Raw genomic sequence first — 25,713 nt, 5'->3', positions numbered from 1 at the left:
GTCTTGCTAGCAAAATCAGTTTTTGTTTCAGCATTAAAGCTCAAGCACGCAATAAGGATTCAGAAAGTTTTTCTCCTTCCACCAAAAGATTTCTGAGCAATTCATGTGACCACAAACACCACTTGTTGTTCACTTTTCTGCACCATGTACTTACATTGCAACTTATATTAATGTTATGTCTTTGCACTGCTGCTACAAAGCAACAGATTTAACTTCATGTAAGTGAGTGATGATAAACCTGATTCTGAAATATTAACAAGGAAGAATTTGCACTTGCACGCATATTACTTTAAGAATAACACTACTTTCAAAAAGCACAAGTATAAGCTGCTGAGAAATCAGGTTTCTTAATGAGAAAGATTAGTATTGGTTTATTATTGTCACAGATACTAAGATACAGTGGAAATCATTTGTGTCCGTCCCCCCCCCCCCCCACACACACACACAGATCATGTCGTACATGGGTATATTGAAGTGGTGCAAAGAAAACAGAATGCACAAGATAGTTTTGTACTAACAGAGAAAATGCAGTGCTGGTACAGAAATGTTCCAGTAGCTAGCAACAAAGAGAATCGTGGTCAATTTTAATTTGTTAATATAACTTTAAATGATTGCATACTGATACTGTTACCCAGATTAATTCAGGTGCACTTTATAGACCACAGGAGTTGACACACTTTTGGGCTGAACGTGCATTTTTTAAAAATAATTGATAGTTAATGAGGTTAGAAACTTCTGAACGTTCAACATCGCTTCAACATTAGGCAGCTTGCCGCGGCCATACCTGAACTCCTGATGAGGTACCGGCGGTGCGTTTGGGTTCTCCATTAAGTGGGAAATCCTGCTGAGGATGGCGGGGAGAGGCTGCAGTCTGTCCAGTTTGTTCTGTCAGTGTTTCAGGTTGAACGGGGTCGCCCGAAGGTGCATGGAAAAGAGATGGTAAACAGAGAATATTAGTGCTGTTTGATGGACATTAGCACGTTAGCAAGTTCCAAACTCAGACATGAGAAATCCAGGTCCACCCACGGCTGGGGATTTAATTTCATTTCTTGAAACAATCTGAAATGAAAACAGGAAATTAGCATTTCAGTGTTATTACTGAGGCACAAGCGACTTCAGATGCTGGAATCTGGAGCAATGTAAAGCAACAGATCTCGGCCCAAAACATTGACTGTCCCTGACCTGCTGATTTCCTCCACTGTTTTGTGTACTGTTAAATATCATTTCAATGATTCAAAAATTCAAGGTACATTTATTATCAAAGCATGTATACAGTATACAACCCTGACATTTGTCTTCCTCACAGACAGCCGCGAAACAAAGAAAACCAGGGAATCCATTCAAGAGAAACATTAACCACATCCCCCATGCACAAAAAAAAATAATTTGTGCAAATGGCAACGTAAAAAGTGTGAACATAAAAAACAAAGTCGGAGATGTTCAGCTCAGCTCTGTGTTCGATATCTGCGGGCCACCCTGATCCAGAGGAGCAAGCAGAAACACGTCATAAGGTGAACTCCCAAGTCTGGTCCACAACTTCGCTGGTTCAACTTTGCCCTCAACCTGGAATTCCAGCAAGGGATGATCAAACCACAATGTTCTCCTGACTTGCTCTGGAGATAATACATGGACGAGGCCCCTCTGTCCCTTCAAGCTATCCCCCGATTTAATCTGAGCCTATTCACAGGACAATTTACAATGACTGTAAGAGGAAAATGGAGAACCCGAAGGATGTATAACTGATGTACAAACTCCTTACAGGCAGTGACGGGAATTGAACCTGTGCCTCCTGTATTGTAAAGCATTGTGTTAGCCACTATGCTACCATGCCACCCATGGTGATTTCTAACTGCCCTCACCTTCTTTAAGGCACAATTTTTATCTGTTGCCTTTTTATTGGCCATCACTTTCCTTCACAAGCCTATGGACTCCCAACTTCATATGATCCGGTTGTGCAACTCCCTCTCTAAATCCATCTGGCTCCCTTTCTTCCCCAAAGCATCCCTCTCTCCACTTAAAAACACAAAATGCTGGCAGAACTCAGGGTCTCCTGATGAAGGGTTTCGGCCCGAAACGTCGTCACTACCTCCTCCCGTAGATGCTGTTTGGCCTGCTGAGTTCTGCCAGCATTTTGAGTTTTTATTTATTTCCAGCATCTGCAGATTCACTCGTATTGCCTCTCTCCACTTACCTTATTTAATATCTCCTTATACAGCACAACATCTTATTTTGTAAACATCATTGTAAACTTCCTATGAATTCTCTCCAGTTCAATAACATTTTGGTATGACGGTGGAGGATTAAAGAGGTAAATGACTAGTAATTATCAACCACAACTGCTGAAAGACATTGGTCTCAACAATTTAAGGGGTGAAAGAAGGAGACAAGATTAAACAGGAGAGACTGTACCTGGTCTAAGCGAGACACAGAGTCACTGAGAAGAGAGTGCAGGATGGAGAGTTCCAGCCCGAGGTCGATACAGCCTTCAAACTCTACGGGATTCATGTTAGGCTCCGAGTTGGAAATGCTTGTCAGGAAGATCTTCATGTTCTCCCAGTTTGACGTCAGGAAGTCATCCATGAAGGTCATGTAACCTTCCTTGTCTTCGAACCTGTGTAATGAGAACAAACTGAGCTTGAAGTTCAAAGTAAATTTGCAATCAAAGTGCCATATACTCCAATATTCATTCTCATTCAGGCATTTACAAGAAAAAGGAGGCCTGAAGTGGCTTTTTCCACACGGTATCAAGAAATAAATAAATAAAATAGATGATAACTATAATAGAATTTTACAAAAAAAACACTATATCTGGACAGGCAAAGATTGACACGCAGCCTATGCTAAAAAGAAGTCACACTATGCAAGTCAAAGTAATACTGAGAACATGAGTTGTAAAGAGTTTTTGAGAGTGAGCCTGTATTTTTTAAAATCAGTTCAGGGTGGTGGTAAGTGAAGTTATCTGCATCGGTTCAGGAGCCTGACGGTTATAGGGTAGTAACTGTTCCTAAATCAGTGCCTAAAGCAGTCAGAAGGAATTAGACAGTCATGGGGTGAATGAGGCATAGTGTCGTGCTATCATAGAGAGATACAGAGCAGAAACAGGCCTGTTTTCCCACCGTCCACTTACACTCATCCACTTGCCCGTCAATTCTCTCCATATTCTGCCACTCACCTACACATCAGGGGCAATTTACAGCGGCCTATTAATCTACCAACCTACCCGTATTTAAAATGTGAGAGGAAACCAGTGCAGCTGAATGAAACCCACCCGCTCCCCCCCCCCCCCCCGCCCAGTTACAGGCAAACTCCACACAGACAGCACAGGAAGTCAGGACTCCACCTTGATCTCTGGTGTTGTGAAACAGCAGCTGTATGAGCTACACTTCTGAGCTGCTCTCAGTCAGGCCAGGAGGCTTCCCGCTAATCATTCCTTTTACTGCTTAATCTTAGTTGATGCAGTCAGTCAGTGGGTGCCATGGTAGCACAACACTTTACAGCACAAACGACCTGGGTTCAATTCCTGCCACTGTCTGTAAGGAGTTTCTACATTTTCCCCGTGACCTCATGGGTTTCCTCTGGGTGCTCCGGTTTCCTCCCACAGTCCATTGGTCGGTTAATTGGTCTTTGGAAATTGTTCCATGATTAGGCTAGGGTTAAATCAGGCATTGCTGAGCTGTGCGGCCCAAAGGGCTAAAGGGCCTATCAGTGCTGTGTCTCAATAAATTAACATAAATGTACTGAGATAAGCATGATGCTAGAAATGCTAATATTTTAGACAAGCTATTAAACCATAAGATCATAAAACAAAGAAGAATTAGGCTATTAGTCCATTGAATCTGCTCTGCTATTTGATGTTAGCTGATTTATTTTCCCTCTCAGACCCATTCTCCTGCCTTCTCACCACCCTTAGTAATGAACATATCAACCTCCACTTTAAATATACCCAATGATTTGGCCTCCTCAGCCATCTGCAATGAATTCCACAGATTCACCCTCTGGCTAAAGATATCCCTCCTCATCTCTGTTCTAAAGAGTCATCCTTCATTTCTGAATCTGTGCCCCCCACTAGACTAGCCCACTAATGGAAACAACCTCTCCACATCCACTCTATCTAGGCCTTTCAATGATCTGTCATTTTCCCTCTCATTCCTCTGAACTCCAGTGAGAACAGGCCCAGAGCCACCAAATGCTCCTCATACATTCACCCTTAAACTGAGGTCCGCTCAGGCAAAAATAACGATCCTATTGGCTGACACAAGAGCCTGAAAATGCTAGAATCCAAAGCAACAAACAATCTGCTGCAGGAGCACAGTGGGGTCGAGCGGCCACTGTTGGCAGGAAGGGAAGAAATTGTCAGTATTTTGGCTCAAAACCCTGAGTCAGGAGCTGATGAAGGATTTTGAACTGAAGTATTCAGATGCTCCTCAACCCACTGAGTTCCTCAAGCAGATTGTTTCTTGATCCTATTGGCCATTTCCTGAAGGAGAGTAGGAAACTTCTAACCCAATGTCCTAAGCCAATATTGCAACCAACTGACTATCAGCTTATCAACTCATTGTAGCTTGTGGGAGCTTGCTGTGCATAATATGGCTGTGTCTGTGCACAGGATCGACTGTGTTCTGAGCCTAAAGACCCACAGTCAATGTTTCTGGAACAGCTTCATCCGCTCCGCCGTAAGATTTCTGAACGGTCTATGAGATGAGCCAGGAACAAATGAGCACTACCTCAGTATTCACTTTTTGCACTGCTATTTTTTTGTAACTTATAACTTATATCTCTCGCACTATGCTGATGCTCCACAACAACAATTTGCACAGTATGTGTCAGTGCTAATAAACACAATTCTGATCCTGATTCTGGGTGTGGGTCCCGAAGGTGCTATAGAAATGCATTCCTCCCACTCCTGATGTGCTGATGGGATGGACCTACGTGGTGAAGTTGGCCAGGTTCTGAATGACCTTGGCGATGAGGGTGAGAGTCCGTGCGGTGCTGTCGTTGGGGTACTCCTGGGTCAGGTTGAAGAGGCTGGGGGACATGATTGCCGGACAAAGGAATCGCAGAAACAGTGAGGCGCAGATCATCCGTTGGCCGATGTCCGTCTTCCCTCGGTTGACACACTCCTGTTGCCAAGCCGCAAATATCTGCCTCAGCTCATCGGGGAAGACACTGGAAGGAAGACACATAGTTAGGGCAGTTTCCAATCGGTGGTCCAGAGCTGCTATCGCATATTTTAGACCACAAACACTTCTTGGTCAGTAAGCGTTGCTGACTAAGTGGCTCTAAGTAGACAGACCTCGAGACTTCAACAATATCTGAACATTATAGACAGAAGTGATCCTTCAGAAATCTTGAGCCACACTCAGAAAAAGCTGGAGGAACTCAGCAGCTCAGGCAGCATCTGTGAAGGGAAATAAAGTTGATGCTTTGGACCTGATGAAGCCCAAATCATCAACTGTTTATTACCCTTCATAGACACTACCTGACTTGCTGAGTTCCTCCAGCATTTTGTGCGTGTTGCTCAATATCTGAAAATTATTGGATTTCACCCCACAGATGGCAGAGGGGGAAGAAGAGACTCAGTGATGGGGATCCACATGAACCACATTGATGTTGCTATTAGTGCTGAGGTTCCTTGAGTCACCTAGCAAGTTTTTAGGGAACTTGGGATCTCTTACTCAGAGGATGAGAGCCTGATTATCTAGGATAACCATTAAAGGCCAGTGCTTATAGCCCCAAGGACTATTCCAGAAAGGAGGAGGGATTTGTTTACTCATCAGATTGTAAATCTTGGGAATTCTCTTTCCCAGATGTCAGTGGAAGCCTGGTCAATGATGACTAGTGCATCTGGTGTATAGGTCTACTTCTTTGGTCTTTTAGTTTCTCTTTTTATTAATATTCAAATAATTACATATCACAGTAATTCAATCTCATATTCACTTGGTATATTGTGTTTAGTTCTGGTCAGCACATTATAGGAAGACTGTGGAAGCTTTAGAGAGGGTGCAGTAGACATCTACCAGAACGCTGCCTGGATTAGAAGCTATTTCTTATGAAGATAGGTTTTCCTTTGGAGAGAAGGAGAATAATAGGTGACTTGATAGAGGTGCTTCAGATTTCACGACATATGTGGATGATATTAAAACTGATTTGAAAATAGAGAGCGGATAGCCAGAAACTTTTTCCCAGGGCGGCAAAGACTAATATGAGTGGCTATAACTTCAATGAGCTAGTAGGAAAGTTTAGGGGGATGTTAGAAGTAGGATTTTCACACTGAAGTGGTGGGGGTGTTGACCACACTGCCAGGGGTGGTGGTAGAGGCAGATACATTAGGGACATTTAAGAAACTCTTAGATAGGCATATGGATGATAGAAAAATGGAGGGCTATATGGGAGGGAGGAGTTAGATTACTTTTGGAAAAGGTTAAAGGGTCAGTACAACATTGACGGCCGAGGAGCCTGCAGTGTGCTGCACAGTTCTGGGCCGAGGAGCCTGCGGTTCTACATTCTAACCATTTTGTATTGTCTGCAACAGTGATTTAACTCCTCACTGGACCTCTAGGACAGGCCGATTACATCTGTGGATACCATGTGCTCCTTCTCCAGGGACACCCAGGTACAGATGTCACCCCAGAGGTGGACCGGGCCGTCAGCTCAGCTGCCCACTGGCTGGAACATATGAATGACCATCATGGCTAAGCCCAAGGAGCAAACCAACCAGGAGATTCCCCTTGTGACCCAAGCTCCCTACCCTCACACTGAGTGACTGAAGATCAGGAACGCGCACCTAAAGTGCAGCCAGAACTTGAGAAGCACCTTTTTCAGATACCTAAGTAGAGGCTGCAACCTCTCACACTCCTTAGACATGGGGTACACTGTCTCCTCCTTATTTGAAAAGGGGGATGTAGCAACACAAGATCTCTCTTTACCTAGATTTGAAATCCCCAAAGGAACGACTTATGCCTCCAATGTATATACTATTAACAATGCTGAATTTTGTGGTATGTTCTAGATTAAAGGAAGCTAGGGATAGCATTGATAAAATGGATGGCTAGAGGGGCTGAGTGGCCTATTCTTGCTCCAACATTGTTCCTGTGTACTCACCATTGGGAATCCATTATTTGCCTGAATGCTTCTTCACAGCTTTCCCTCATATTGGGTTGGTTTTCCAGTGCTTCATTAGCCGGGCATTTGTTTGGATCAACTTCATAATTTTCCTCAGAATTATACAGCCTTATCACAAAGTCTCCTGTAAATGGTATTGCAGAAGGTGACAGTCAGCAGTATCAAGCACCCGCTGTCTAAAACCGAGACTGACGTTTGTCAGGGAAATATAACACTTCAATAATTCTCCATTATTTTAATACACCCTCTCTCTTCTCCTCTTTACAGAGGTGTAGGATAAATGAGTGAGTGATGGCACGTCTGGCAGAGCATAACAGGAGAGCTGGGGGTACAAGACACAACAGATGCCACAGTCGGGTGCAACAAACAATCAGCTGGGGTTACACGGAAAGTCGGGCAGCCTCACGGGGTCAAAGGAATTACTGACACCTCAGATTAAAGTCCTGCATCAGGACCAGCAGACTGTTTGATATGTAAAGTTCAAAGTAAATATATTATCCAAGTACGTATATGTCACCATATATTATTTTGAGATTCACTTTCCCGAAGGCATTCACAGTAAATAAAGAAATACTTAGAATTTATGAAATGAGAAACAAAAGTGAACTGATTACAAGAGTGTGGTGAACAGAGAGCTCTTACTGCAGGTGTTAGGTTGGGGGTGAAATTATACCAGAAGCGACACTCACAAAGCGCTGCAGGAAGTGCTGGTCAGGCAGTATCTATGGAAACTAATAAACAGTCTATATTTTGTGCCCAGACTCTTCATCAGGACGCAGGAGTCTTGATGAAGTGTCTCGGTGTGAAATGTTGTCTATTTATTCTCCTGTACAGATGCTGCCTGACTTGCTGAGTTCCTCCAGCACTGTGTGTGTGTGTTGTTCTGGATGTTCAGCATCTGCAGAATCTCCTCTTTATTATCCCTGAAGTTCTGTGTACCTAAAGACGGATACATGAGCTATTTCTGACTTCCATTCCTGAGAGCTGCTCCTGAACCTAACTTTTCATGAATTGGGAGTGAACAACAATTATGTGAGAGAGGATGACGGAAACAGCAGTAACAGGAGAGCGAACAGGCACGAGAAGGAGCAGCTACCAGACAGTCTCGCTGACTCAGTGAACTTGTCTGCTCACCACTTCCAACTCTGCCTGGCTCCGCCCAGAGCCCAGATGTTGTGGGTTGGGGAAAGGTGGTGGGAGAGAAGACATGGGGGAACGTCACATTCCCACTCAGCTTTTCATTTTCTCCACAGTACAGCCACAGAGAGTGGTCAGCCTGTGCCTTCCTGAAATCTATAACCATTGCTTTCGTTCTAGCCACAGTGAGACTCGGGCTGTTGTTCTTGAATCATTTGACAAGCCTCTCTACCTCCTCTCTGTACGCCATTGATGCTGAGGAGGCCAGCCACTGTAGTATCATCAGAGAACTTGATGATGGTGTTGAGCTGGATCTGGCGGTGCAGTCGTAAGGCAGCAGTGTTGACAGCGGCAAGTTCAGCACACAGCCCGGGGGTGGGGGGGGGGGGGGGTCACCAGTGCTCAGCATGATGGAGCTTGAGGTGTTGCTCCCAACTCAGACTGACTGGAGCCTTTTTGTCAAGAAGTCCAAGCTCCAATTACAGAGAGGGGCTGCTGAGTCCCAAAGAGGACAGTTTGCCCACCAGCTTGGGCCGAGACCCTTTGCCACAAGCACGGATTCGGCAGCACAGTAGATACAGAGATTGCACTTGTGAATGTGCACGTGTCAGCTAATGATTATTTAATCGTGATAGTATTTAACTCCATACTTGTCGTAGTGCTTGTCGAGACTTGGACAGAGCACAGCAACGCTTCGCTGCCTGCTTGCATTGGGCCTTCCCTGAAAAATGGGACTGTCGAGTCAACCGACTCTGAAGACTAGCGGTATTCGTTTAATATTTAGTTGTTCTCTTCGTTTTCCGTTTGAGAGCTTTAGTTAATGGCCCTCTTTGGCCTAGCATTTATTGTTTTATTTTCCCTTTAGCACTGTTCGCATTAAAGTCTGTGAGCTATCGACCTGCTTCAGTGTCTCTCACTCTGCACTTGGGCCACATCCGAACCTGGTAACTCCTTTCATCAGGACTAGAAAGAAAAGAAGAGAAGTCAGAGTAAGAAGATGGGGGAGGGGAAGAAGAAGTGTGATAGGTGAAACCCTGAGGGGGGAGGGCATGAAGTAAAGTTGATTGGCGAAAGAGATAAAGGGCTGGAGGAGAGGGAATCTGATAGAAGAGGGTAGAAGAGCAGGGAAGAAAGGGAAGGGAGAGGAGCACCAGAAGGAGGCGATGGGCAGGTAAGGAGATAAGGAGAGACCAGGAAACAAGGATGGGGGATGGTGAAGGAGAGAGAGGGGACAGTTACTGGACACCGTCTGGTAATTGTCCAGCCACATAGCTGTCATTCTAAAGGTGTTTTAGTCCTTTTAGATCAGGAGCTACAGAAAGTAACTACAGTCAGACTTTGTCAAAAGCCATACTGAAATCCATCATCAGCTCTACCTTCATCGATCATCCATGTCACCTCATCAAAAAAATTAATCAAGTTTGCTTGTCCTTTGTACTGCCTCAATGCACTGATGTGATAACGTGATAAAGGCAGGCAAAAGTTTTTCACTCTCACAGATGCTGGAAATCCAGAGTAACGCGCACAAAATGCTGGAGGAGCTCAGCGGGTCAGGCAACATCTATGCAAATGAATAAACTGTCTATGTTTTGAGCCAAGACTCTTCATCAAGACTGAGAAGGAAGGGAGAAGATGCCAGAATAAAAAGGTGAGGGGAGGGAAAGGAGGCTAGCTGGAAGGTGATTGGTGAAGCCAGGTGGATAGGAAGGGTCAAAGGCTAGAGAAGTAGGAATCTGATAGCAGAGGAGAGTGGACTATAGGAGAAAGGGAAGGAGGAGGGGACCCAGTGGGAGGTGGTATGCAGGTGAGAAGAGCTAAAAGGTCAGAGTGAGGAGGGGAAGAGATTTTGTTTTAAATTGAAGGAGTAATCAATATTCATGCCATCAGTTTAGAGGCTACCCAGAGAGAATGTAAGGTGTTCTGTTCCACTCTCTCAAGACGTTGCCTCATCTTGGCACAAGATCAACACATCAGAATGGGAATGGGATTTTACTGTATGTTTCAATGTAATCTGAATTTGAATCATTGTCAGAAGATCTGCATTGGCTCAAAAAAGCAGTTCAGCACCATCTTCTGAAGAGCATTTATGGATGGACAATAAATACTGGTGAAGACACCAATGCTCACATCCAAAAAAAGAAAACGGCAAAAGAGGCTGAAAGGTACGGCTGGTTCTTGCTGCTGTTTCTAACATTCTTCCCACAAGGGCGGAGGTAGCAGAAGATTTTGCTGCTCTTTGTCTGACCAGTAGATGGTGGTAGTGAGACATCTTTTGCTATACTGTATCCTCCATCCGGCTCAATCTTCACTCATTCCTTAAAGAGACTTTGCAGACTTCCTCCAATGGTGCGTTTGTTGCTGCAGATCCCAGAACCTACAGTCTTTTATGCCTCCACTTTAATATTCTACTATAAAGTCTTTTTGAGTCCCACTTTGTAGACATTTTCCACCTTTCTCTACAAGGAGTTCTGTAAGACTCTCTCTCACTACTCCCCTAATGTGATTTATACCAGCTGTTCCCCCCCCCCCTTCTATTCTCTCAAACTTGACGAAGGGTCTCAACACAGATTTTCACTGTCCATTTCCTCCCACAGATGCTGCCTGATTTGCTAAGTTCCTTTTTGTTCTATAAATCCACTGTTGACACTGCTGCCGTTGGCAGTATCCTCCCCACTAACGAGGACACTTCCAAAAGGCAGTGCCTCAGGGAGGCTGCATCCATCAGTAAGGCCCCTTACCCATCCGGGTTGTGGCTCCCTCTCATTACTACCATCAGGAAGGAGCTACAGGAGACTAAGGCACACACTTAACATTTTAGGAACAGCTTCTTTCCCTCCGCAATCAGATTTCTAATTTAATGAACACTACCTCTTTTGCTCATTTATTTATTTAGTTTTATTATTGTAAACTTATAGTAATTACGTCTTGCACTGTACCGCTGCCACAAAACGCTGTCACAGCAAACGTCAGTGATAATAAGTCTGATTCTGATTCTGAAATTCACTTACAGGGTACGTGTCACTGGCAAGGCCAGCATTTAGTGCCTATCCCTAAAGTGGTAATGAACTTAGACTGTTGTTATCCATGTGGCAAATGTCCTCGAACAGAGGTGGACAATGGTGAGCGAGCTCCTGAGACACAGCAATAATCAATATACAGTGATATAACATTAAACCAGAATGTTTCATACTTGGTAGTGACTTCATAAAGTAGAGATGGAAATGTGAATAAAATAAACATTTGAATAATGGCCTAGAATTGTCCAACCATGTAAAGGCCATGGGAAAGTACTGAGTGGATTAGCCAATGATGGGTAGACAGTTGGAGTTTATGTGAAGGAATCTACAAGGATGCACCTGATCACGAAAGAACAAGGAAGAGCATGGCTCAAAGCCACTCTTAATCTTACCAAGTGTTTCCACCAGGTACTTCTGTCCCACCAGCTTCATGTACTCATCGATAGCTTTGGTAGTCAAGGTATTTTCTCTGAAGAGAACGGAGTGGTTTTCCTCACAGCGGTCAACCTCTGCAATCCCCGACTTAATAAGGAATTCCTAGAGAGTCATGGCAAAGGCAGAAAGGATAAATATTTGTCATTTAGAAAGGAGTAGTTCCATTAAACAGACGCAACATGGATTCAGAAAGGGCAGGTCCTGTTTGACAAACTTACTGGGGTTCTTTGAGGTCGTAATGAGTGCAGTGGATGTAATGTGCAGTAATGAGAAGGGAACGCGTGGATGTCGTATGCTTGGATTTCCAGAAGGTGTTCAATAAGGTGCCGCACAAGAGACTAATAAATAAGATACAAATACATGGAGTCGGAGGAAGTGTATTGGCATGGATAGTGGATTGGTTAACCAATAGAAGGCAGAGAGTTGGTATAAATGGGTGTTTCTCCGGTTGGCAGTCAGTGGTGAGTGGGGTGCCGCAGGGGTCGGTGCAGGGCCGGCAGCTGTTTACCATTTACACTGATGATTTGGAAGAGGGAACTGAGTGTAGTGTAGCAAAATTTGCTAATGACACTAAACTGAGTGGAAAAGCAAATTGTACAAAGCATGTGGAGAGTCTGCAGAGGGATATAGATAGGTTAAGTGAGTGGGCCAAGGTCTGGCAGATGGAATACAACGTTGGTAAATCCAAGATCATCCACTTTGGAAGGAATAATAGAAGAGCAGATTATTATTTAAATGGTAAAAGATTGCAGCATGCTGTTGTGCAGAGGGGCTTGGGAGTGCTTGTTCATGAATCGCAAAAAGTTGGCTTGTGGGTACAACAGGTTATTAAGAAGGCAAATGGAATGTTGGCCTTCATTGCTCGAGGGATTGAATTCAAGAGCAAGGAGGTCATGCTGCAACTATACAGGGTACTGGTGAGGCCACACCTGGAGTACTGTGTGCAGTTCTGGTCTCCATACTTGAGGAAGGATATACTGGCTTTGGAGGCAGTGCAGAGGAGGTTCACCAGGCTGACTCCAGAGATGAAGGGGTTAACCTATGAGGAGAGATTGAGTTACCTGGGACTATACTCTCTGGAATTCAGAAGAATGAGAGGGGATCTTATAGAAACATACAAAATTTTGAAAGGGATAGATAAGATAGAAGTAGGAAAGTTGTTTCCATTGGTAGGTGAGACTAGAACTAGGGGACATTGCCTCAAGGTTCAGGGGAGAAGATCTAGGATGAAGATGAGGAGAACCTGTTTTTCCCAGAGGGTGGTGAATCTCTGGAATTCTCTGCCCAGGGAAGCAGTTGAGGCTTCTTCACTAAATATACTTAAGATTCAGTTAGATAGATTTTTACATAGTAAGGGAATTAAGGGTTATGGGGAAAAGGCAGGTAGATGGAGCTGAGTTTACGGACAGATCAGCCATGATCTTATTGAATGGCGGGGCAGGCTTGATGGGCCAGATGGCCTATTCCTGCTCTTATTCCTTATGTTCTTATGTTATAGTCTTATCATCCCTTGTCATCCATGTCAATGACATTATCTGCGGAATTTCCTACTCGTGGGAGATAAGGAGGCTGACTCAGTAAATACATTCAAAGCAGTAGTAGATAACTGGACAGAAGAGGAATCAAGCGTTATAAGAATCTGAAATTGTTGACTTTGGGGTCTTATCATCTCTGATTTATTGAGGGGTTGAAAGGCCAAATAGCCTGCTCTGCTTCCGGAGCACCTGAATCAGGACTGGGTTATTGGGTCATCGAGCATGCTCTGTTATTGAATAAGATCATGACTAATCTGTCTGTAACCACAAATCTGCACTTGTGGCTACATTGATGGCTCTGGGCCTATACTCACTTGAGCTGAGATGAATTGAGAGGGGAAGCTCATTGGAACATACCAAATATTGAAAGACCTAGATAGAGGGGACGTGGAGAAATGTTTCCAGTAGTGGGAATGTCTAGGACCAGAGTGCATAACCTCAAAGTACCAAGATATCTGTTTAGAACAGAGGTAATGAGGAATTTATTTAGCCAGACAGTACTGAATCTGTGGAATTCATTGCCAAAGTGGCCACAGAGGCCAAGTCATTGAGTATGTTTAAAGCGGTGGTTGCCAGGTTCTACATTAGTAAGGGTGTCAGAGATTGTGAGGAAAGGGCAGAAAAATGAGGGTGAGAGGGAAAATAAATCAGCCGTGCTGCTATGTCTCAAACAAGAGACAATCTGCAGATGCTGGAAATCCGAGCAACACACAAAATGCTGGAGGAATTCAGTAGGCCAGCCAGCATCTCTGGCAAAAAGTACGGTTGATGTTTCAGGCTGAAAACCTTTGACACGAAACCTTTTGAACAGTCCTGCTGAAGGGTTTCGGCACAAAAGGTTGACTCTACTTTTTTTCCCATATATGCTGCCTGCCCTGCTGAGTTCTTCCAGCATTTTGTGTGTGTTGCTACTATGTCTGATGGTTATTTACTAGTTGTACCAATCTTATGTAAATCATATGCTAGGACACCAGGTTCCTTAGCACTTCAGATCTCTGCAAACCCTCACCATTTTGACAACATGCTTAATTTATTTTTCTCTGTTAAAAATGGACAATTTCAAATTTTCCTACATCAGGGGTGGACAAACAACTGGTTACAGGATTTGTAAGCATTTGGAGAAGTGTAGTCTGATTGGCATAGTCAGCATGGTTTTGTGAGGGACAGATCATGCCTCACGAGCCTGGTTGAATTCTTTGAGGATGTAACAAAGCACATTGACAAAGGCAGAGTGGTGGAAGTAGTGTATGTGGATTTTAGTAAGGTGTTTGACAAGGCTACCAGGGTAGGTTCATTCAAAAAATCGGGAGGCATGGGATCCATTGAAACTTAGCTGTGTGGATTTGGAATTGGCCTGCCCACAAATGGCAGACAGTGGTACTAAATGGAATGTATTCTACCTGGACGTCTGTGGCTAGTGATTTTCCACAGGGTTCTGTTCCGGCTTCCCTGCTTTTTGTCATTTTTATAAATTTACTTGGCCAAGGAAGTGGAAAGGTGGGTTAGTAAGTTTGCAGATTTATTTGTGGATGGTGTGGAAGGTTGTGATAGGTTACAATAGGACATTGATGAGATGCAGACCTGGGCTGAGAAGTGGCAGATGGAGTTCCATCCAGAAAAGAGTGCAGAGATTCACTTTGAAGGTCGAACAAAGACAGAGCACAAGGTTAATGGCAGGTTTCTCACCAGTGTGGGGGAACTGAGGGATTTTGGGGTGCACGTCCATTGATCTCTCAAAGTTGCTATACAAGTTGATAGGGTGGTTAAGAAGATGTATGGTGTGTTGACCTTCATTAGTTGGGGAAGTGAGTTCAAGACTCATGAGATGATGTTGCAATACTATTCTATGTTCTACATGTACTGAGATATAGTGAAATGTTTTTGTACATCCACTGGTTGTCCTTTATCCACATCACATCCTTTTCTTTTAAGAGCCTATTTCTATTCTGTACACTGTGATACATTTGACCCAAGAAGTTCAACATACCACCATTATGTCAAGATATGCCAAGGACCGTAGTTGTGTCCATGAATTATAGCAGCAGAGACAGAGCCCAACATACCTTGGCTTTGCCAACACTTTGTAGGACATGAACCAATGCTGAGGCCATTTCTTCCTTCTCCTTCACCTTCAGGTCTGGCTCCAGCACAGTACACAGAATGGTATGTCTACAGATCAGGTACTCCGCAAACTCCTTGTAAAGTACCATGGGCAAGACCTTGATGTTCTGGTAACGCAGGCTGAGCCTAATCGTTGGCATGACCACCTTGCCCTTGTTAAGGGTCTGGATATTGATGCTGTGCCACTTCTCCACGTGCTGGCGGCCCGTGACCTCTGCAAGTGGGATGGTGACGGAGCCGAGGGCACTCATCTCCTTTCTCTTCTTATCCTCATCCCTGAAGAGGTGCAGGGTGACTTCCCTGATGGGGGGGAGGTTGTTGAACTCGAAGTGCTCCCCCCAGAACAGCTCCTCAGCATTAAGCTTGCTGGTGGTACGGGCGTAGAGGGAGCCATCGAGATGCAGTTCACAGAAGTACTTCTTCCTGGGTGTCAGGTCTTTAACTTCGTTCACCCACAGGCTCAGCATGTTCTCCACTCTCTCACAGTTGTCCTGGGAGGGAAAAGAGGGAGAAAATGTCAAGGAAATTCAAGAGCATTCAAAGTTTAAAGAAAATTCATCAGCAAAGTACATAGACTACACTGAGAGTGATTTTCCTGTGGGCATTCACAGTAAATGCAAAGAAACACATTAGAATCAATGAAAACCTACATACAAGACAGACAACAACCAATATGCAGAGACAACAAACTGCAAATAGAAAAAGAAAAACACAGTAGTAATAATAATAATAATAATAATAATAATAATAATAATAAGAAGAAGAAGAAGAAGAAGAAGAAGAAGAAGAAGAAGAAGAAGAAGAAGAAGAAGAAGAAGAAGAAGAAGAAGAAGAAGAAGAAATAAGAAATAAGTATCGAGATCATGAGATGAAGAGTCCTTGAAAGTGAGTCCATAGGTTGTGGGAGTGTCTCAGTGATGGGGCAAGTGAAGTTGAGTGAAGTTATTGCCTTTGTTCAAGAGCCTGATGGTTAAGAGATAGTAACTGTTCCTGAACCTGTTGGTGTGAATTGTGAAACTCCTGCACCTTCTTGATGACAACAATGAGAAAAAAGCATGTTCTGGGTGGTAGGGCCCCTGATTATGGCTGATGCTTTCCAAATCAGCCACGACTGGATGAAAGAACAGACTTGATGAGTCAAATTGCCTTATTTTGCTCCTATGTCTTATGGTCTCGTGGTCTTTCCTTAGAGTGTAGGAGGCTGAAGAGTGATTTTATGGAGATACGTAAAAGATAAGGTGGATGGTCACCATCCTTTTCCCAGAGATGGAGAATCAAAATTAGGAGGATATAAATTTAAATTAACAAGGAAAGCTTTAAAAGGGAGTTGAAGAGAAAGATTTTTCACACCGGTGAATTTATGGAATGACCTACCAGAAAATGCTATAGAGATGGGTAACACTACAATGCTTAAAAGACACTTGGACAGATGCATGGACAGGAATGGTTTAGAGCAGGGGTTTTCAACCTGGAGTCATTGACCTCTCAGTCAATGGCAGGGATACATGGCATAAAAAGCGTGGGGAACCTCTGCCTTAGAGGGTTATTCAATAACCACAGGAAAACGGGACTAGCTTAGGTAAATATCTTGGTCAGCAGGGTTAGGCTGACGGCCCATTTCCATCTGATATAACTCTGGGTGCCTGACCTACTAAGCATTTCCTGATACAAGGTCTGGACCCTAAACATTGACCATTCCTTCCCCTTCCCTGGGCTGCCCCCCCCCCCCCCAAAGATGCTGTCTGACTTCCTGCAGAAGATTGTTTGTTGCTACAGATTCGAGCGTCCACAGTCTGCCAAACATTCCCTCATTCTGAGCTCCTCAACATCCATGTCTGCTGAACATCTCTTTCTGGTTGTATCAGGGCTGGGCAATTCAGTCTGCCGGGCTTTTTATCCTCTTTGCATATTCTGACTGGCTGGGAAGGGAGTGTGGGGAAAGTTGGAATCACTGAAAAATCAGTGAGAAATGAGAGTGCTGTGTAGCCACGATAGATTGATGGGACAAATGGCTTTTTTCTATGCTATAAGGAAATATGGACACATTCCCTATGTATGAAAGGACATGTTAAGGTATTTTACTACAGAATCACCCACTGCACAGGACTAAATATACAGGGAATACAGTAGTTAAATTACTGGATGCGTACCTCTTGGATTTTCCAGCATCTCTCGTTTGGAGCCAGATTACTAGATTGGGTATTTTATTTTATTGATTGATTGATTAGTTGAGATATAGCTCTGAATAGGCCCTTTGAGCTGCAGTGCCCCACAACCCCCAATTTAATCCTAGCCTAATCACAGGACAATTTACCAATTCACTTACCAACCGGTACATCATTGGATTGTGTGAGAAAACTGGAGCACATGGAGGAAATCCATGGGGTCACAGGGCGAATGTACAAACTCCTGACAGATGGCGGTGGGAATTGAACCACGGTCCCTGGTACCGTAAAGCGTTGTGCTAACCACTATGCTACTGTGCTACCTTTTTCTGAACCACTGCTCTGGCAACTTGATTTCAAATCCCAATGAAGTGGCTGGGAAATTTATATCCAATAAATCTGGCCAAACATGAAATGACGGAGCAGCAGTAGAAACCCATCAGGGATACGAGAGGGCCTGCAGTTGCTGGAAATCATGAGCAACGCACAAAAGCACCAGACAAGCTCAGCAGGTCAGGTCGCATCAGTGTAGGGAAATTAATGGACAATTGACATTTTCATCAGACCCTTCATCTAGACTGGCACTTAATCCTCCCTCCCTCCTCTGATCTCCATGTGACTCCAAACAAGACTCTGTGTTGCCTCTTGGTTCATGACAGTCAGTGATGGTCACTGATAATGACCTTTTTACTAAGGTTAACATCCAGCGAATACGTAGATACAAAATAATATGGTTTATCCATTCAGCGTTGTGGAAGCAAGTGATGAAGGCATACAAGTACATGGGAAGCCAGTGATTCTACCATCATTTAAACCACCAATAAATATGATAATATTTTAAAACTTAAATAAGAATTTCAACTTGTGAAAACTTCTTCATTTCTACACCCTCTGTCATGCTCCCAGGACATCTCAAAGCACTTTGCACACCAGTGGAGAACACACAAAGTTCTGGAGGTCGGGCAGCATCCACAGAGAGGAATAAAGTGTCAATGGTTTGTGCTGAAACCCTTCATCAGGAGTCAGCTTTTTATTCCTCTCTATAGATGCTGCCTAACCTGCTGAGTTCCTCCAGCATTTTGTGTGTGTTCCTCTGGACTTCCAGCATCTGCAGAACCTCTTGTGTATATGATTTCCAGCCAATGGAATTCTTTTGAAGTGTATTCACCAATGGATTGCAGGACATGTGGGAACAAAGTTGGGCACAGCAAGTTCCCACACACCGTGATGTGATGATAGCCAGAGAATTTATGGTTGTGTTAGTGATGATTGAGAGATTTAACAAAACCTCACCCAGAACACATCTACTCCTTCAACAAATTTCCCCCATGCATGCTGATCTTGCCTTTCTCTTTACGAGTTCTCAAGAACCATAGCTGAAAGCTTTTTGATTCATTAAGGTTAAGCAGCCTGTGATAATCCACACACTTGCCCCTTTGTCCCTCACCTTGTTGGGCTGGACTGTCCGAAGGAGATTCTCCATCCACTTGTCTCTCTCTGCAGCCGACGCACAGCCAAAGCAGCGGCTCCCCCTGGAGTTGATAACCTGAAGGCAAGGATAATGAAAGTCTCAGCAAATAGGGAACTGAAGGAGAGAAGGAATGGAATTTCAAAGTACAAAGTAAATTTATTATCAAAGTACATATGTATCACAATATGCTACCTGAGCAGCACACACAAAATGCTGGAGGAATTCAGCAGGCCAGGCAGCATCTATGGAAAAGAGTACAGTCGATGTTTCGGGCCGAGACCCTTCATCAGGACTAATACTACCCGAGGTTCATTTTCCTGCAAGCATTGAAAGTAGATACAAAGAAGCACGATAGAAGCAGTGAAAAACTACACACAAACAAAGCTGATGGTTCAGGAGCTTGATGGTTGAAGGGAAGAGGGGAGGTGGCCACTTCTGATACAGCCTGCACAACCAGCCAGCACCAAGTCTGATCATCAACCTCAGCTCCACATTCCTGCCCAATCCCCAATTCCTTTGCAACACACACAAAATGCTGCAGGAATTCAGCCGGCCAGGCAGCATCTATAGAATTGAGAAAACTGCCGACACTTCAGGCCAAGCCCCCAAATCCTTTGATTCCCCAGGAACGTATGGATTCCAGCATCCTCGTGAGGATTCAAAGATCTGAGGAAAGCAGTTTTGAGTGACGAAATTTCTCCTAATCTCATGAACAAGGACCCACCCCCTTATCATGGGATGATCAATTCTCCAGCCAGAGAAACATAACCTCAGCACATCTCTTGTCAAAGGAATCAGTGAACACATCACTCCTTCTGCTAAACATTAGGATGAGATGCTTGAGGCCATCTTGATGCACAGTATCTCATTTGGGTGTGGGAGAGCCAACTTGTCAAAATCCATTTCAGTGAAGTCTGAGTGATTGGGAATTACGGGCTGTGTCTCGACGATGGTCAGGTCTGGACCTTTGCATCTTCTTTTCAATTGTCCTCCCACAAACATCCCAGTTTCAGGTAATCTATCCCATCCTGATACTCTCCTCTCACACACACTGAACTGTCCAGCTCATTTTCTTCTCCCTCTATTCATCCCTTCTATCCCCTGCCTAAAATGACTCCATTTGCCTATTGTCCCCTCCCCACCCGGCTCGACTAGCTGCACAACAAGACTAGTATGCTTGTCCAATGGAAGGCAAACAGATTTGAATGAGAGGGCCCTACTTCCTCTACAAGTGCATTTCAAAAATGTTCTCTGCGTTTGTATGTACAGCATGGGTGATGTGCAGAAGAGGTTCACGAGGATTAGAGGGTATGAGCTGTAAGGTGATGCTGGATAAACTTGGGCTGGCTTTGTTTCTCTGAGGGGAAGTCTACCAGAGGTTTATAAAAAGTTGAGGGGGATACCCAGGATAGACAGTCAGAATTTTGTTTTCCCTTTGTGGAAATGACAAATAATAGCTTTAAAGCGAACTGGTTACAATTTAAGGGAGGTGGACAGGCCAAATTGTTTTGTTAGGCAGACGGTGCCTAGAACAGACTGCTGGGGGTGGTGGTGGAGGCGGAAATGATAGCAAAGCTGAATAGGCACATGGATGTGCAGGAGATGTAGGGATGTGGATCTCGTGCAGGCAGGAGGGATTCGTTTAGTGTTCAGTACAGGCAAGGTGTACTGTGAGGGCTGTTCCCATGCTGTACTGTTCTACATTCTAGGTGTTTCTGCATGTGTGAATTCTACACATCAGCCAAAGTGACACCACCCATTCCAGGTAGCTCATTATTTCAGAAATGGACACTTGGAGTGAAACTCCTTTTGAAAAGCATGCTACCTCTGCCTCCAGATTGCAATCACACACAAACCCCTTCACCATTACCTCAAAGCAATGCTTCTCTCCCAGAATGCTGCTGTGCAGTGGCCTGATGATGACATTGGTCTCATTAGACAGATCGAGGGTTTCTATTGGGCACAAGGATCCCGTCAGTGACTCGTAGGATACAGCCTCTCCCAACTTTTGGATGCTCTGACGCCTGGGACATAACAGAGTAAAGTGAGTTAGAATTGGAAAGAACATGAGATTTTATCTTCCATCCAACGTGTAACCATCATTCTAAGAGGGTTAAGAAGGGTACGTGGTTCAAATCTTCCGGAATGAAGCACCTTGTGATAAAGGTGATTGGGCTAATCTAATTGACCCCTCCCCCACCCATCAAATCAATGCTCTTCTTTTCTGTGAGAGACTGGGAGAGTTTGTGGCAGAAATAGTTTATTGGGTCAACAGCAGAATTAGTTCCCTAAACTGTGAGAACTGAGAAGGAGATGGAGGAACAACAGAAAGAAGTGGATGAATTGATTTGGGAAAGGAAGAAAGAAAACTATGGACCAGGAAGAATCTTTCATAAAGAGATTCAGCAAGCTAATTCATGAGATGAATGGATTTTCCTCTCAATAGAGATTAAACCTGTGGTAAATCTGTGGAATTCTTTGCCACAGGCAGCTGTGGAGGCCAAGGCTTCATGGATATTTAAGGCAGTGGTTAATAGATTGTTGACTGGTCAGAGTATGAAGGATATGAGGAGAAGGCAGAAGATTGGGACTGAGAGGAAAATTGAATCAGCCATGATGAAATAGCAGAGCAGACTTAATGGGCCAAATGGCCTAATTCTGCTCCTATATCTTACGGTCTTACTGTCTAAACATTTCTTTAAGCTTAGAAGCATTAAATATGTTCTTATTAAAACATATATGGTTCTGAGTTATGAATAGCTGACAACAACAGGAAGTCTGTAGAGCAGAAAAGACATTTGGACAGTAGTTGATTAGGTGAATTAAATCAATTTGCAGTGACTAGATACTGACCAAGACCAGGAGTCCCTTCTCTAGCTGATAAAGAGGTAATTGTTAGATATTTATTAGGTTTTTATTGGTAAGGAAAATTCTTATCTGAAATGCATAGTCTGAGAGTTGGGTGATATTTGTTCACATTATTATACTTAAAGTTATAATAATCACTGAATGTGTTGTGATTTTAAGACATTGTGGAACTCCTGCATATACCCAAATGAACAAAGGAGCTTGGTTTTCACTGCCTATCATGAGGGTGTGTAGAGGATCTATAGTATCTCCCACAACAGAACACATTGCTCTGTTCTCAGTAATGTCAGGTTGTTGTGGTGATGCCAAGCAGAGAAGGTGCTCTTGTTCAGAGACCCTCAGGAACAATCAAACTACCTGATGCTCTTGCCCTGTGGAGAATCTAGCGGTTCCGGTTGACTCCGACTTCTCTTCTTCCATCTTTTCTTGATCAGATTCTAGAGTAGAAGGGATGGAATTGATTGATTAATTGTGAAGTTGAATTATGCTCATCAAGAAGACTGAATGGGATGGTAAAACTCTGGGAAGGTAAAATTTGGTTCAGAGTGTGTGACATTAAAAGTTAGAGAGAGAGTGAGAAAGAGGGAGAGAGAAAGAGAAAGACAGTGTGTGTGTAGGAGCGTGTGAGAGATAGAAGAGAGTGTATTTCTGTGAGAGAGAGAGAAAAAAGTGTCTGTGTGAGAGAGCAAAAGACAGCATGTGTCAGAGAGAGTGCTTGTGTCAACGAGAGAAAGAGAGAGACAGTGTGTATGTGTGTGTGTCACAGAGAGAGACAAAGAAAGAGCTACATACTAAGTACAATTTACTGCAGCTAATGAACTTCCAAGCTGCACATCTGGATGGTGAGAGGAACCAGGAAACAAGGGTAAACCCACACGGTCACAGGGAGAACATGCAAACTCCACACAGACAGCGCCAGAGGTCAGGATTGAAAGTGGATCTCGGGAGGGGAAAGCTGCTCCATGTACTGTGAACAAGTGGCCATCTACCAGGATGACAGCATCAGCCAGCTACAGATCCCTCTCCATCGTCACTTGTTATCCATCCAGCCCAGGAAGATGATACTATCTCCGGTTGTGGCATCTGGATCCAGGGATATGTGAAACCACATTCTACTGCTGCCTCTTTGAGGGATTTGCCTCCTACCAGGCTGGCACTGTCCCAGGACATTAGAACCTATAGACAGCTGCCACTATGTGTATATACCAAGGTGGTAAGTTGATATGGTATATTTTTGCAAAAATGTTTGGAATATCAATTTGATTTGCACATTGGTAACTAGGTGCGTCAGGCCTGTTTCCCTGACTATGTTTGGGTCACTTTCCCTGACGTCCACAGGGTGTTAGGGCATGCCTGTCGAGAACCTTTCTCACTGATGTATGTTGGGGTCAGTTGTATTGACTCATGGCCAGGTGTTCTGGCTCATGGTATGTTGGTATATGTGTCTTCCTGATGTCATTATCCAGGCAATGTTAGAATGTACTTTGATGTCGTGATGCAGGAATTTAACCCAAAACATCGATAATTCCTGTCTCCCCACAGATGTTGCTCGACCTGCTGGGTTCCTACAGCAGGTTGGTTGAGACCCTTCATTTGAAGAACCACCAGTCCGTGTTCCTCCACAGATGCTGCCGAGGTCATTCAGCAGATTGGCTCTTGCTCCAGATCCCAGCATTTGCAGCCTCTGTGTCTCTGTCCTGAAGCCTGTCTCTGCTATATACAGGTAAGGTCAGTCTTCTCAGAGTACGTTAGGGTTAGCCTGCCCTGATCTGTCTCCTCAGCTATATTAAAATCAGTCTTCCCTGGGTACATTGAGGTCTGCCTTCCCTTATCTGTGTCCCTGAGTTATGCTGTGCTCTGCCTTCTCTTAGCTCTGTGTCTCCATGATAGCTTGGAGTTTATTGTCTAAGACCAACGGTGTTGCAAAGATCTCAGTACAACAACAAAGCGAAGGTACAGCTGTCTGACATTTTATCATAATCTGGAATTCACTGCTTGAGGCATCGTGGAATTTAATTCAGTCATCATTCTCAAAAGGGAGGAAGGTAAGTGTGTGAGAGAGGCAGGGAAATTGCTGGAGAGTGGAGGTGATGGTATTGTGCCATGGAAAGCTTGCATGGGTTTGTTGGGCCAAATGGTCGTATCACTCTCTGGTTGGAACAAGTAGGCACCAAAACCAATGGAGCATGACCTTGTCGAGGAATGTTGCAACAGTACCTTTACGTTGTTCACAGGGCCCTCACTGGAAGTTCCAGTCCGTTCTGAATTCCTCACACCAGGAGGGGTCTTTTTTCCAGATGTTTGATCTGAAAGAACAGAGGGTGTCAATGAGACAAATCCCATTCAAACTACTTGACCAATCTCAGCCAAAACTTCCATTCAAATTGCACAGTTCTCTTTGAAGACCCCAACCCATACATACTCTCAGTCCACTTCACCTTCATTCACCCCAGCAAGTACTGCTCTACATTCACTCCCTGAAACTTCCTTCTTCATCAATCCACCCTGGATGACCATGGGTTAAAGGGCCTGTCTCTGTGCTGAGCTATTCTTTCATCCAGATGATGCTGAGTTACTCTGCACACCTGCCTGCTGGTGGTCTATATCCCTCCTTTCCGACTGTTATTTGTCTGCCTACCCTATCTATGAATCACATATTTTATATAATGAGATATATAGAACACTACTGCACAGTCCCATATAAGCCCCCATTTTTCTATAATCCGTGTGCCAACCTAAGAGTCTCTTAAATATCCTTAAACTATCTGCCTTTACCACCATTCCCTGGCAGTACTTTCCATGCACTGTTGCATTAGATTGTTTGTTATTTTCTTTGCAGTTTAACAATTAATTGCTTGCTTGTATTTTATATAACTGATTTTGTACATGTAACTGTTCAGTATGTTTCCTGGTGCTCACAGTGTGTATCCTGTGATCCAGTGTGATCCTTGGTGGTTACGCTTGTATGCTCTGGAAACTTCCCTGCTGTCACGTCATTTAAATAGGGACTATCTGATTGGTTAACTCTTATCTACATATTTGAATAGAATGTTTCTTGTCTATGGTATAAAAAGCTGAACAGGCAAGCTCACCACCTTTATTCACTTTAGTCTTTGCTTCTTCTTGCCCTTCCCCCACTAATCCTCTGTAACAATCTGTTTCCAATTCCCTTTGTTCTACTAGCGTTTTAAAAAATGATCGTAAAGCAACAAGTTTTATGTCTCCTTCTTGATTTAGGAAAGAACTTTTGATTGAAAACATCAGAACCCAACAGAACCTAGCCCCCTCCGTATAAAAAAAAGTACCTCTAACATTGTCCCCACACTTTCCTCCAATCACCTTAACATTATGCCCCCTTATATTAGCCATTTCTGCCTTGGAAAGGGTCTCTGGCTGTCCACTCGATCATTTTGTACACTTCTATCAAGTTACCTCTCATCTTCCTTCACTCCAACGAGAACAGTCCTAGCTCTCTCAATCTATGCTCATAAGACATGCTCTTTAATTCAGGAAACATCCTGCTAAATCTCCTTTGCACTCTCTCTAAAGCTCCCACATCCTTCCTATAATGAACTGACCAGAACTGAACACAATACTCCAAGTGTGGTCTAACCAAGGTTTTATAGAGCTGCAACATTTGCGGCTGATGAACTCACTCCCCTGATTAATGAAGGCCAAAAAGTCATATGCCTTCTTCACAACCCTATCAACTGGTGCAGCAACTTTGAGTGTAGATGACCATAGTTTTTGTTGTAGCAGGCAACAGGGCTGGGCTGGTAGGTGTGAGGAATGGTGGTGCTATTCAAGGACATTAATGACCACAACATCACCTTTAGTCAACC

The 25,713-nt window shown here is 43.9% G+C and overlaps 1 protein-coding gene across 2 annotated transcripts in view; it reads right to left on the bottom strand.

Moving 5' to 3' along the window:
* LOC140740291 (ras GTPase-activating protein nGAP-like) overlaps positions 1–25,713 on the bottom strand; it is a 121,019-nt gene that overhangs the window by 12,041 nt on the left and 83,265 nt on the right. For both annotated transcript variants that reach the window (XM_073069433.1, XM_073069434.1), the window contains 10 exons: positions 24,089–24,177; positions 22,229–22,308; positions 20,874–21,027; positions 18,980–19,078; positions 15,310–15,858; positions 11,669–11,813; positions 7,102–7,246; positions 4,930–5,166; positions 2,410–2,611; positions 785–885 (listed from right to left, as the gene is read on the bottom strand). In XM_073069433.1, coding sequence (XP_072925534.1) covers positions 785–885; positions 2,410–2,611; positions 4,930–5,166; positions 7,102–7,246; positions 11,669–11,813; positions 15,310–15,858; positions 18,980–19,078; positions 20,874–21,027; positions 22,229–22,308; positions 24,089–24,177 — 1,801 coding nt within the window. The remainder of the gene's footprint in view (positions 1–784; positions 886–2,409; positions 2,612–4,929; positions 5,167–7,101; positions 7,247–11,668; positions 11,814–15,309; positions 15,859–18,979; positions 19,079–20,873; positions 21,028–22,228; positions 22,309–24,088; positions 24,178–25,713) is intronic.

This window comes from Hemitrygon akajei, chromosome 16 (assembly GCF_048418815.1).
Source record: "Hemitrygon akajei chromosome 16, sHemAka1.3, whole genome shotgun sequence".
Classification (NCBI taxonomy): Eukaryota; Metazoa; Chordata; class Chondrichthyes; order Myliobatiformes; family Dasyatidae; genus Hemitrygon; species Hemitrygon akajei.
The sequence above is the reverse complement of the archived record's forward strand: the minus strand, read 5'-3'. Positions and strand labels throughout refer to the sequence as shown.